This window comes from Mytilus galloprovincialis, chromosome 1 (assembly GCF_965363235.1).
Source record: "Mytilus galloprovincialis chromosome 1, xbMytGall1.hap1.1, whole genome shotgun sequence".
Classification (NCBI taxonomy): domain Eukaryota; kingdom Metazoa; phylum Mollusca; class Bivalvia; order Mytilida; family Mytilidae; genus Mytilus; species Mytilus galloprovincialis.
Genome location: NC_134838.1, coordinates 47777808 through 47792671, shown reverse-complemented (window position 1 = coordinate 47792671; position 14864 = coordinate 47777808). Strand labels below are relative to the sequence as shown.

At 32.1% G+C, this 14864-nt stretch overlaps 1 protein-coding gene across 2 annotated transcripts in view; it reads right to left on the bottom strand.

The window, feature by feature from the left end:
- LOC143076340 (IQ motif and SEC7 domain-containing protein 1-like) overlaps nucleotides 1-8443 on the bottom strand; it is a 97560-nt gene extending 89117 nt beyond the window's left edge. For both annotated transcript variants that reach the window (XM_076252084.1, XM_076252093.1), the window contains exon 1: nucleotides 7979-8443. In XM_076252084.1, coding sequence (XP_076108199.1) covers nucleotides 7979-8190 — 212 coding nt within the window. In that variant the 5' untranslated portion in view covers nucleotides 8191-8443. The remainder of the gene's footprint in view (nucleotides 1-7978) is intronic.
- Nucleotides 8444-14864: the final 6421 nt, after the last annotated feature.

The window sequence follows — 14864 nt, the reverse complement described above, 5'->3', positions numbered from 1 at the left end:
CTAGCCTACTACTTACATTTCGACCATTGACATATATATGAAATCATGCACATGGAGGAAAATATATTTTACCTTAGTATAAATGGGCTTTCCATTGTAAAGTATAATATTAAGTTATAATTCATAACTCAAAATCCTTTGAAGTGTCATAAACACTAAATATAAAAGGTTATTCATATTTGAATGAGATGACATTTTCACAAACAATGATTCAGATAATTTACAATGCATCTGATATAAGTACTTCAGTATCAGGTGTCAGGAGAGTATTTGTAAATAAAAACAATCATATACATACATGGGATATATGTTGAGTACCTGATTTCAGCCCAGTTTTTGATTTGTTTTGCTCATTGATAAACTTTCTGTGTAGTGTTTAAATAATGAGTGTTGTTTCTCTTTTGGTCAATTTTTGTTTTGACTGGTTTTCAACTTTTGTATGTCTTTTCTTAAACTGTTTGACTTATGGTTTTGATCGCCCATCCCCAAACTCTGGTATCGTTTTAATTTTAAATTTATATAACAGTTTATAATGCAAGCATTTTCATCAAAACTTGTACAAATCTGTTAAAAAACACCTTTCTGTTTTATTGACAGCATATTACTCAGTTTGGTGGAAACTGTTTTACATGTTCTTTTAAATCTATTTTCCATTTATTGACAAAATCTGGACAAATAACATGTTTTCTACTAACCAAATCCTGATTTAAATTACACATAATTCATCATTAAATAACTCATGCATTGCACAATGCACATGCACCATGGAGCGCTTGCAATTTAAAATGTTGTGACAATTAATCCGATCAATTTTGGTCAATTTTATGTTACACATTTTACTTTTAAGGAACAGCACGGTAAATTGGATTTATTGTCTTATTGAAGCATGCAAAACATTATTTCTAGAAATTAACTCATCTCACAAAGTCGTAAAATGTATTAGTTTGAGGTCTCAACTGAAAAGTCGGTCAACAGACATAATTATGTTTTTTGCCTTATAAAATTATAGATCATGTTGGTCCTATAGCTTTGTATTCACATAGAAATTTAATAGGGGAAAAGTTGTTTCGGAAAAAGATTTATTTTAAAATTTACAAAAAATTTATATATATATGTACACCAGCTTTGGGTAAAAGTTTTTGTAACGCCCATGTACATGTAACATGTATATCTAAGTTTTTTTCCTTTCCTGAAGGAACAACGTATTGTATCAAGCAATTTTATTTTTTTTTAACTGGAAAGTGACAGACCAAAGCTGAAGGTCACTCCAGGTCAAAGAACATTTATCTAATCTTAGCCAAAGGATAAATGAAGGTGTTTCACTTTTTTTGTTAAAAGCTGAATGAAAAACAGTTTGCTCTATTTGTTTAACCTTATACTATTACATGATTGATTGTTGAATTTTACACCTCAAATCAATATACATATATGTAAGTACATATACAGTTTTGTATATATTTTAACAATCACAGCTTTGGCAAACAATACCTAATGTTCAAGTATATTTTATGGAATTCATATTTGACAAATACATGTACCTGAAATAAATATACATGATGTTATGAATGGATCATGTCCACATTATTTATAGAGATATTAAATTTGTCAAAACCTGCATACATGTAGCCCAGTAAAAACATATAAATTGCAGTCAAAGACTTAGCAAAAGTAACTGTTAAAGCTTCAATGTATCACAAATATCCAATTATCTTCTTCTGGATAAAAATTGACCCATTTTTTTCAAATCAGAGATCCCTTACAATTTTCCACCATAACAACAATGATGTCCTTTTTACAGAAGATCTCAACTATAATACACCCTTCGTTAAGGCTGCACAATTCTCAGTACATAACTAACTGATTTACTGTTTTATATTTCTCATCTATATTTTTAATGAATATGTGGATTTCCACTAAATAAAAGCCTATTGAACATACATGTATTGTGCATCAATTAGATTTTTACTTGACCTTAAAATATTGTAAACTACAAATGTAACTATACCAAGACATCTAGTGTCTATTTTTTTTTACAATTTCACTAGCTCTGCATAAATTTTGCTTATAAAAATTTAGTGTCTTCTTTGACCGATGTATGTAATCTAAAATGGTATAAATTTTCAAAGTTTAATCTTGCACACCAATACATGTATCAAACCTGAACATCAACAATTGTTTACAAAGATCGTGTAACCTAAACAATACAAAACACACTTGAAACTCTAAAGTTTAACTCTCCTTTTCCAATTCAAAAATACAAATTTGAAGTGTAACAGGAAAGCTACTAAAGTCATTAAGTACAGGTAAATACTATTTCTACACTTTGATTTTATTCAAGATTTATCTTTGATGTGGTTATTCTGTCTACAACAGAATTCTTTTTGTTTCATATAGTGATGTGTTAAAAGCTTAAAACATTTTTGTTTGGTACACATCAATCATTTTAATCAATCTAATTTTTGGCTCTAGGAAACAATGTTGTTTTCTGAGTTAATATAACATATTTCATCTTTCTGATAAAAAAAATCAATCAATATCTGTCTCAGCATGAAACAATTCTGACTTTGGAAAATAAATACAACATACATATTTTCAGTAGGCCTCACTAAGCTATTGGCCATTTCATTATTTTGCATGTTTGTTTTTTTTCATTTTTATTTCATTTTGTATTTGGTAGTATTTGCATGATGCTGCATGATTTTTTTATGTGATAGTCGGTTAACATGGTTAAAGAGCTCACCAGAGCTCATGTTTTGCTTGTTATTATGTATATATATATGCCGACTCTAAATAAAATTTACTTACTTACTTACTTACTTACCATGGCCATACTGAAAATAGCAACTTGAATTGACACATTAAGAAATTTCAAGTAAAAGTTTGATATAGATGTTTTGCAAAATTGAACATGTAGCTGATCTTTTTTCTGTTCCCTTTACAGTTTAGAGGTCAAGTATGTATAAAGGAACACATCCAAAGTACATCTGTACCTGAAATCTCCTACATGTAGCCCTAGACCTTTTATTCACAATGAAATTCTCAGAGCCTATTTTTTCAAGGTCCACAGCCAGTAAATAACTACTGAAAAATCAGAAATTATTGCGAGCATTTATTTAACTGTGATTTTGACATTAGACCAACCAACATGACCAATATAGAAATTAATTATTCAATCTCAAGATGTGATCATGAGTTTTAACAATGTCTAAAATTGTTATATACAAAATGTACTTCTCCAGTTAAACATGTTGTATGATTCACAAAAAAAATGAATACTTCAGAAAATGATTTCTGAATTTACAGTTTACTCTTGATTTTGATTTGACTTTGATTCTTTTAGTTAAAGAAATGATCTGCATACTTTTTATAAAATCTTAATCTATAAAACCTCTATAGAGTACAGATGGGCTTTTGTGCAAAGTGCATTTATTGAAACACTGTTGATCATGTGCACAAGACATTCAGAGTTTCAGACCACACAAACTTTTTAAAAAAATATATCAAATGATGCAATTGCAACTGAATAGCTGCAGGTGCGTGACAATGTTGAACAAATGTGGAATGATTCTGCCTTTTTTTACAGTTTGGGATCCGATAATGTCAATCACTCTGACAAAAAGTGCACTGTGAACTCCTGGCTGATTGATTCATTGTAGTGTAACTTTGAAGTCAAAGTCTGGCAGAAATATTTTTTTATCTCCCTGTAGTAATTATCAGTTATATGTGAAACACTAACTGTAGTTATCAATTTGATTGATTTAATTGTTTGACTTTAATTCAATAGTTTTTTTTTCAACCCACATATTGTTCTTTAGTCAGTGTTTTCAATCAATGCTGGAGAACTATTGAGTACAGGTTTACAATACATAAAAAGCAATTTGTATACATTAGCTGAATATCATTATAGTTTTTGGTTTGAAAACTTAGTCTGCTAGATTCCTTTATATGCTAAAAAAAACATTTTTTTCTTTTTGAGAAAAGACAGAATAAAAAATTACTGATGCCTCTGACAATCAGTGTTCTCCCATGGGCCTTTTACCATTAATATGTAAATGTGATGCTATCTACTAGATTGTGTTATGGATGTAATAAATGCTATAATTTCTAGAAATGAGATGGTATTTTACAGTTCTCGATTTACAAGGATGCTATGTGAAATCTGTGGGGAGAACACTGGTTCAACATGTAAACATGACACATTGTAAATGTAAACATTGAAGTTAAATTTAGCTGAATTCTAGGAAATTATGCATTCAGTTTTATTATTTTCAAGATACATATAACACTTTTAAATTGCTTAAATTTTGATTACTTTGTCAATTAATACAAAACAGAACTTTTGTTCTGAAATGTAAAACCGTTTACGAATCTGGCTTTTTGGATTATAATTGTTTAACAGCAGTTGAGGTGCAACTACTCGAGTATATCACAATAGTATCCCATCTCTTTCTTCAAACTATATATATATATAAAGCTTGATTGTAGAGGGAAAGATTTATGTGAATTTTGTATTTCTCATCAGCTTAGAATTTTAAATGGGCATACACTTGGTGATTTAAATGGTAATTTTACCTGTTATACTCCTAATGGAGCAAGTGTTGTAGACTATTCTATTGTGTCGGAGAGTGCCCTTGATTATATTTTGTACTTTAGAGTTGCTGAATTTGTACCTACATTATCTGATTGTCATTGTAAAATTGAATGGGAAATGTCAGCCCAATTTAGTGCTAATTTAAGAGATGATTGTATTGATCATGATTTGCATACTATGCCTTCTCGATACATGTGGTCAGAGAACTCAGTTACAGTGTTTCAGGAGGCTCTAACTTCTCCATCTGTACTTGAAAAAATATCAGATTTCATACTTAAAGGGCATTTTACTTCCAAAATAGAGATAAATGAAGCCTCAGTTAAACTAACTAACATTTTCATTGAGGCTGCTGAACAATCTTTGAAAAAAACACCTAAATATAGGAAAAACAAAAAGAAACACAAAAATTTCTTTGACTCTGATTTGCACTCAATGAGAAAGAATCTTATAAATTATGGAAAAATTTACTCTTCTAACCCGAAAGATCCAATGGTTAAAAATCATTATTACAAATTATATAGGGAATATAACAAATGCAGAAAAAACAAAAAGAAAGTTTTTAAGGCAGATATTTTAGAACAGTTAGAAACTCTTCATGAGGACAATCCAAAATTATACTGGGGATTGATTAATAAGTTACAGGACAAAAATCATGATTCTTCAGTTAACAATATATCACCATCTGATTGGCTTCATCACTTTCAAGATTTAAATAAGATTAATGATAATTTTTTAGATAGGGTTAAACATCTTGAGGAGAGTTTAGAATCTGCAGAGATATCCCCGAAATGTTTTAATGAATTAGATTTTGTAATAACTGATAATGAAATTATCACTGCCATCTCAAAATTAAAGTGGAATAAATCCCCTGGTTTGGACAATATTACAAATAATATGATTAAATGCAGCCAAAGTATTTTAGTTGGTTGCTTCAAAAAAATATTCAACTCTTGTTTGAGTAATGGCATTTATCCTGAAAAATGGGCAGAAGGATATATAGCACCCTTACATAAGGCTAATGATATTCTTGATCCTAATAACTATCGTGGTTTGACCATAACTAGTTCAATAGGAAAATTGTTTAATTCTATTTTAAATTCCCGACTAGACAAATTTCTAGTCGAACACAAAATAATTGATGGCTGCCAAATTGGCTTCACAAAAAAAGCATGTATGAAGTAAGTAAATCATGTGTAAAGGTAAATGAAAACTTAACAAATTCCTTTTCAACACACCTGGGGGTGAAACAAGGAGACAATCTGAGTCCAAACCTCTTCAAGATCTTTATTAATAATTTGACAAACTATTTAAAACACTCTGAAGACCCAGTTTCAATAAATGATCAAGATTTACACTGCCTTATGTATGCTGACGATATTGTTTTATTGTCAACATCTCCGAATGGTTTGCAAAAAAAATTGGACATTTTGCAAAATTACTGCAATGATTGGTGCTTAAGTGTGAATACAAACAAAACAAAGGTTCTTATATTCAACAAGGCAGGTAGATTGATTAACAAATATGATTTTATGCTAAATGGTGTAAAACTAGAGTGTGTTAAAACATATAAATATTTGGGTATACATTTTTGTGCATCTGGCTCCTTTACAGTAGCCCAGGATGAATTGTATAAAAAGGCTCTAAAAGCCTATTTTAAGTTATCTAAAGATTTTTTATCCTTGCATCCTTCAGTCAAAACAAGCATGCATGTTTTTGATCATACCATCAAACCCATCTTGCTATACAGCTGTGAGATATGGGGTGCCTTTAATCCTATGTCGTCTAAATATAGAAATGGAATTTTTTCATTTGACCATATTTATTCTAAATTACCTGCTGAAAAACTTCATACTAAATTCTGTAAATTTATTCTTGGAGCTCCAAAAAAAAGCACCAATTTTGCAGTATTAACTGAGTTGGGAAGACTACCAATATATTTTAACATGATTAAAGCAATGACTAAATACTATTACAGATTAGAAAAGTCAGACACTAACTTTCCATTGTTATATAATGCATTTATAGAATCAAAGAAATTGTATGAGTCAAAGAAACCATCATGGTATATGTCATCTGAAAAACTTCTTTCACTGATTAATAATTATCAAATATCCTCAGACATGGCTAAACCAATTGACAACAGAAAACTAAGAATTGCCATGTTAAAAGATTGGGAAAAGAATCTCAAAACTCACTCAGAAGGAAAACTTTGCACATATGTTACGTTTAAAGCAAATTTTGGTTGTGAAAAATATCTTGATATTGTTAAAAAATTTGAAGATAGACGGAGTCTAACAAGATTTCGCATATCTGCTCACCATTTACTTATAGAGAGAGGTAGATATAGTAATACTCCCCGACACAATAGAGTATGTAAGAGATGTTGTAGTAATGAGGTCGAAGATGAAACACATTTTCTTTTTAACTGTGATAGTTTATCAGATCAAAGGAAAGACATGATAACAATGATAAATAATTGCTGCAAGAATTTTCAATATCTTGACCCTAAACAAAAACTGATATGGTTAATGAATAATGAAGATGAGAATTTATTATCAGAATTATGCATGTTCATTAAGAAATATGAAAAGTTTTAATGGGATTTATTTCCCTCTACTACTTGTAATTTGAACTTTATATTTTCTCCATAGTGAGTTCTAGAGCACCGTCCCTTGATGAATATTGTCCAGTAGCAATGTTAACCCTTGCTATTGTGCATTAGTCATGAGGAGAATCACTATTGGAGTAATCTCATGTATCTGTAGCTAGTTCTGAAGGATCCCCCCTTGATGACCTTTGCATTGTTGTGATGAAGTCCCTCACTACTGTGCACTGGTCATGAGGAGAACTACTGCAGATTGAGATACTATATTCCCGGTTCTATTTTTGCTATTTTTTAGTTTCCGTATTTTAAAATAAACTTAATATCATATCCTTTTAATATTAAATCGGCCTCATTGCACTCAATGTCTCTTACTATAATTATATCCTACATTACTCATATTATCAATTTATTATTTGTGTATTACTTATTGTGTATTTCACTAATGTTTATATAATCATTGTATTATGATGTTTTTGTATCTTGCCTGACAAGGGCCCATGATTGGAAAATAAAATAATGTCTAATGTCTAATGTCTATATTTAAAAATATCAGTATCTTTTGGCTTCAGTTTGGGTCAACTTAGGAACTTTCTCAGTATAAACAGCTTAAGTGTCCTTTAAATCATTGTACTCAATGTTTATCATGTAATGTAATTGTATGTTTAATCCAACTGTGTAATTGACATGTGTATTACCAGTGGTAATCAATTATTACTGATCATTACATTATGATTATATTATACACAACCTGTTACTAGATCAATATCAATTATTATACACACCTGTCATTCTCTGTGAGGGACGTCACCTTCTCTTTAAGTTCCTTGTTTTCTTGTTTTAGGTGAAACATTGCTGCTTTTAGTCTTTCAATTTCATCTCTTTGAGACTCAATAATCCTCTCTTTATTTTGCACTAATTTCCACAATTCCTCCATCTTATCCTTGTTTATTATTTTAGACTGAATTATAGTAAATTCCCCAATAGTATATACCATTTCTTATCATGATCAATACACAAACAGAGCTCACCCCATTCTAAATGCTACCAAAAATCGTCAGCCATGTTCCATGGAAAAAACAACACAAAAAATCAATGCCAGGAGAATATCAGGAGCGAGAACTTATTTACAACTCATTATCAGTCTACTGTTCACAGTCTAGTTGTAAATTGATGTAAGAAAAGCTAATTTGTGTATTACCCGCCAGCACAGATTCACCTCATATTACAGTCCCCATGGTCCGGAAGTTGTGATGACGTCATTTGACAGGTACGAGCTCGGTAACGCCACTCGAAATTCAGGGACAGGTGATAAAAAATTCCAGAGTGAATCATTTTCAAGAATTAAAAATGTTTATTTTTACTTTGGGTGTTCGTGTTATTTAAAGGAACATGCTGAGAAAATGACTGTTTCCATAAGTGATAGTAAATCATTGCATTTAAAAAAAACAAATCGTGATTTAAATCTAATCAGTCGAGTCACAGGCACTTGTCTATATCTACAGGTATTTTTTCACAGACAAGTGCCTGCGAGTCACCAGTGGCGTAGCTTGCATGTATGCTCAGATGCTCAAGCATCCACACCATTTTGACAGGAAAAAAATATAAATAAAGATATGTTCGCAGCAGTTAAACTCGGAGGTATCCGTATGTAACAAGGGTTAGGATATGAGGATAACATCCAATTATTTCTGATGAAGTATGCTTAGTCTTTTATTAAGGATAATTTAGTTCATGTAATAAAATAAGATGGATAAATCGCAGAAAAGTGTTCTCGATTTTTTTTCGTAAAAAGATTATGTCGTCGGCTACGGCAAGTACAGAGGACGATGCACAGATTCTCGGACATGTTTCATTTAAAATTGAGCCTAACGGAGCGATGGCTTCTACAACTGCCTAACAACATAACTGACAACTAAACCACCATATCCTGATATCGTTTCCTGTGACATGTAAGACGAAGTGAAAACCACTAATCCATAATAGAGTGTGATCATTCCCAGGCTTATCAGTAAATTCAACTTTCTATCTAGGTCCACATATTAATTTCATTTTCAATAAAAGAACAAAGTTCCTATGTCCCCTGTATTGCACATATTTTATGTAACCAAGGAACAAGGGCAATAACTAATAAAAAATAATGTTTTTCCTCTTCCTTTTATTTTTAATGGAGAAATAAAAGCTTCAGAGAAAATGCAATGGGATTTCCGTTATAATTTATATTTCAAAAGGTCAAAGCTTAGGACTTATTTTCGAAATTGTCATTGCTGATGATATAAAAAAATCTGGCAAGAATTGTACACATGAGAGTGTAAACAAGACCGGATTGACGGACACCAGGAATTTCGATGGTCTCCCCTGCGACGCGTTAATGGAATCACTTCAGTTCCTGTATTTCGAAGTGCCGCTGCGATGGGACCGTTTTTTGAGAAATGCTAGGAAAGGGGATCACTTCAGTTCCTTTATACAGAAGTGCCGCTGTGATTGGGGCCGTTTATGAGATGTCAAATATAAGATTGGTGGGAAACTTTTACATCAAATAAATAAATTATGAATTACATTCAATTTCGAGAATTTTGAGAAAACATTAAAATTTTGTTTGAAATATAATTATATGAATTGGGGGGTATTTTGAAATTAAACAAAAATCTAACCAGTGTCGGATTCTAGAGAAGTACATGTGCTTACAGGAACAATGTCTGAAAAAATTCTGCATAAAATAGTCTAAATCTCTCCGCTCGGCGAAGGCATCCACATCATTTCAACCCTGGCTACGCCACTGGTCACAATGACTTAAATTTTTCTCCCGTCATGTCTCTGAAATTGTCAATTCTCGGGATTTTAAAATTATACTGATTATTTATATTTATAATATGTTATAAATACTCAGTAATAACTGTGTGATATAAAATCTCTACGCTATTAGCTTAGTTGAAGAACTTTGGATTTTTGTCTATTTTCCAAATAAAAATAATATCTCTGATAAAAACGAAAAAGACACGCATGTCGTAACAGCAGTTATGTAAAAAAAAAATAAAATAAAAACCCACTAAAATTAAGAATGGATATGATGAATGTGTCAAAGAGACAACAACCCGACCAAAGAGCAGAAAACAGCCGAAGATCAATACAGCGATACAATCCCGCACCCGGAGGAATCCTTCAGCTGTCCCCTATAAAACAAAAATTTTACTGCATACCATATCAGTGATAATGGACATCATACTAAACTCCAAAATATATAAAAGAAACTAACATTAAAAATCATACAAGACTAACAAAAACCAGAGGCTCCTGACAGGGATCAGGCGCAAAAATGCGGAGGGGTTAAACATGTCCTCCCCCTATACCTCTAGCCAATGTAGAAAAAACACCCAACAATACGCACAGTAAAACTCAGTTTTAAATAAGTCCGATTTCAGAAAAGGGAACAAAAGAAACTACACAGAATGACAATGCTACATAAATTAACATTTAGGACTACTAGCAGTTACTGACATGCCAGATCCAAACCTCAATTAAACTGATAGAATTATTATGTCTTCATCATATCATGGAAGTATCATATTGACAATATAATACTTCCATGATCATATATATATATATATATATATATATATATATATATATATATATATATATATATATATATATATATATATATATAAAAGAAGATGTGCACGGTATGATCGCCAATGAGACAACTGTCCACAAGAGGCCAATATATGACACAGACATTAACAACTATAGGTCAAAAAAGGCCTTCAACAATGAGCAAAGCCCATACCGCATAGTCAGCTATAAAAGGCCCCGATATGACATTGTAAAACAATTTAACCGAGAAAACTAACGGCCTTATTTATATAAAAAAAAAATAATATCAAGCACAATCCCTCCCGTTAGGGGTTTAGTATCATACCATCATAAAATATATGAGAAAAACATAACCAGTATGTATGTAAGATTGTATGGTATGTCTTGCTTAGGTTTTTTTTCTGTCTTCTGATGTAAGGGAGATAACGCATACTCGTTGTATTGAAAATCGTTTAAAAAAATCAGGGCGGACACCAATACGATATAGTAAAAAGCCTTCCAGATCCCGCTAACATGTTTAACCCCGCCACATTATTTATGTATGTGCCTGTCCCAAGTCAGGAGCCTGTAATTCAGTGGTTGTCGTTTGTTTATGTGTTACATATTTGTTTTTCGTTCATTTTTTTACATAAATAAGGCCGTTAGTTTTCTCGTTTGAATTGTTTTACATTGTCTTATCGGGGCCTTTTATAGCTGACTATGCGGTATGGGCTTTGCTCATTGTTGAAGGCCGTACGGTGACCTATAGTTGTTAATGTCTGTGTCATTTTGGTCTTTTGTAGATAGTTGTCTCATTGCGGCAATCATACCACATCTTCTTTTTTATATTTAAGGTTTAGTTGTTTTGTAACTACTCTATTCAGTCAATATAACTGACAAGAAACATTCCTCTACATCTTCAAAAAATCACGCTATGTAAAGAAGATTGAACACCTTAGATTTATTGCTTACCTCTCACCCTTCATTTAAATTAAAATGCAAACCTTTACCATCAATAAGAAACAACGACAATGATATCGTCCTCCTAGATTTTACTTTTTTCTCCTAGATATGGCGTGTAAACCACTTAAACCTAAACCAGTCAGAAGAAAAATATTTCTATGGAAAAAAGCTGAAATACATAATATAAAGGAAGACCTACAAAACTTTATAACTACCTTCAAAAACATCAAAGATAGAAGCGTTGAGTCTTTATGGCAGGCATTTAAAACAGCTGTACAAACCACCATAGAGAAGAGTACAAACAAAAATGACCCTAGGAAGAAACACTCATCCATGAATCAATACAACCATAAGACACAAAGTTAATCAAAAGCAAAAAGCACACAAGAAGGCTAGAAAAACTAAAAAGAAAAGAGACAAGGATAGGTATAAACAGAGGCGGATTTAGGGGGTGGGGGGGGGGTGGGGGCCAGGGGGCCCCCCTTTTTGGAAAAAAAATTGGTTGCTTATATAGGGAATCACTGAAGCGTGACTGGAGCGGGCCCCCTCTTAGGTCAGTCAGTGGGCCCCCACTTATGAAAATTTCTGGATCCGCCACTGATAAAAGACTCATGACTACAAGAAGTACAGTGGGAGGTCCGGCAAGCCAACAAGAAATATATCGGGAAGAGGTCATGATCTTATAGACATAGACCGTCACCAATATTTGACCCCGAATGATAACCGGACCAGAGGTAAAAACCGCTTCTTCCAAGAAAGAACAAGTACAGACGCCTACGACCAATCTTTCTTCCCGAGGACAATCAGGGACTGGAACAACCTACCAACAACAGTTACAGCGACCAGCACTGTTGAGAGATTCAGACCTGCCCTAAAGGCATGTTCTGAAACGAAGTAGGAAAAACCAGTTGTAAATAATTTTAATTGTATATTGTTTGCGAACGTTTTAAATGTAATTTGTAAAGAGTCAAGAGAAATCTTTCTGTGTTGCCCGACACTGCGTAAAGTTTTCGCGCGGAACCATTCAGCTTAACAACCCCAAACACCCCCAACACCCCTACACCCTGTGTCACGACGACAGTTAAAATTTTATTGTCAACGTAGATATCTCTTGTCTAAGATTTATGGATTGACTCATCATGTAAGTATGTAAAATAAAATTAAATTAAAAAAAAAAAAGAATCAAAAAGTCAGATTCATAAAAAAAAAAGTGATTGAAGTAATTCTTTATTCAAACTGAGACTACTATAACACAGTGTTGAAAGAATTCCATTCCATTTAATGGATTTTGAAATTAGAAGTATCATTCCAAACAAAATCAGATCATGTGTATACTAACGCAACACCGTTAATATCTTAGTGTACTTCATTCTTTATCATGATGAGGTTTTTCTTTATTATGATGAGGGTTTTCTCGATTATGATGAGTTTTTTTCTTTATTATGATGAGCTTTTTCTCTATTATGATGAGCTTTTTCTTTATTATGATGAGCTTTTTCTCGATTATGATGAGTTTTTTTCTTTATTATGATGAGCTTTTTCTCTATTATGATGAGCTTTTTCTTTATTATGATGAGCTTTTTCTCTATTATGATGAGCTTTTTCTCTATCATGATGAGCTTTTTCTTTATCATGATGTTTTTCTCTATTATGATGATGTTTTTCTCTATTATGATGAGCTTTTTCTCTATCATGATGAGCTTTTTCTTTATCATGATGTTTTTCTCTATTATGATGATGTTTTTCTTTATGATGTTTTTCTCTATTATGGTGAGCTGTTAGATGTGAATCATCGGAAATTAAGAGAATTAAGATCAAACAAAAAAGAAATGGTACAATTGTTAACTAAACTCTTGAAAGTGATCAATACACATTTAAAGAAAAAAAAAACAGTGTTGATAAACCAAATGTCAATTGTTGTACTGTTTTATTTTTTTTTTTAAATCTAAGGTGCTGCCGATTTACTAAAGAACAAATACAAAATTTCTCCTATGTCATTGATATTTTTTATCACAAGGTCCTATTCTATTCTATTCTACCATTTAGTGACCGCCTTCTAATTGAAGATTATGTCACAGGAGGAAACTTACAACAAGACATAGATTGAAAAATGTAAAATTTAAAAAAAAATACGAAGAGTTAAAAAATAATAGGTTTTGTATAGTAAAGTAAGATGTTATAATTGAGTTTATACTGATGCTTTGGAATTGAAGATTTGAAAGAGTCTACTGAAGTGCAATTAACAATGTTATCCGGAAGTTTGTTCCAGTCGGTAATAGTTCTTGGAAAATAGGATTCTTTTCTGTACTTGCAGGATGGAATTTGGAAGCTGTTCGAATTAGAAAGTCAGCTTGTTTGTCTTTTTTGTGGAATTAATTTATCCTTTTTAGGTATTGCAACCTTTTCGTGTTCAATTTTGTAAAGCATTACCAATCTGGAGTCTTTTCTTCTGTCAGAGAGACTGCGCCATTTAAGATGTTGTAACATGTTACCAACGCTTGAGGTGTTTCTGTATTTGTTGGTAACAAAACACGCAGCCCTCCTTTGAACTATTTCAATGCTATCTATGTCTTGTTGTAAATATGGATCCCAAACAGAGCAAGCATACTCTAGTGATGGTCTTACTGGGGACTTATATGCTTGCTCTTTAATGGATGTTGAACTTACGTTCAGGTTCCTCCTTAGAAAGCCTAGTGTGCTATTAGCTTTCTTGCATATGTTGTTAATATGCACATCCCATTTAAGGTTGGAAACTGTTGGTGACCACCAGATATTTTGCTGTTGTTACATGTTCTAATGAATGATTGTGTAATGTGTAGTTAAATGTGATTGTTTTTTTTTTATTTCTGGTGACTGAAATTACATTAAACTTATCTGGGTGGAATGCCATTTTCCACGTAGTTTCCAACGATGCCAGTTTGTCAAGATCTTTTTGTAATGTTGATGCATCGGAGTTTGATTTTATTACCAAATAAACTATTGTGTCGTCTGCAAATAAACGTACTGTAGATGTTAGACCAGTTGGAATGTCATTAATATAGTACAAGAAGAGACTTGGTCCAAGAACTGACCCCTGTGGAACCCTGACTCAACTGTAACATACTCAGATCCCCCCTCTAGAACTACCGCCTGTTT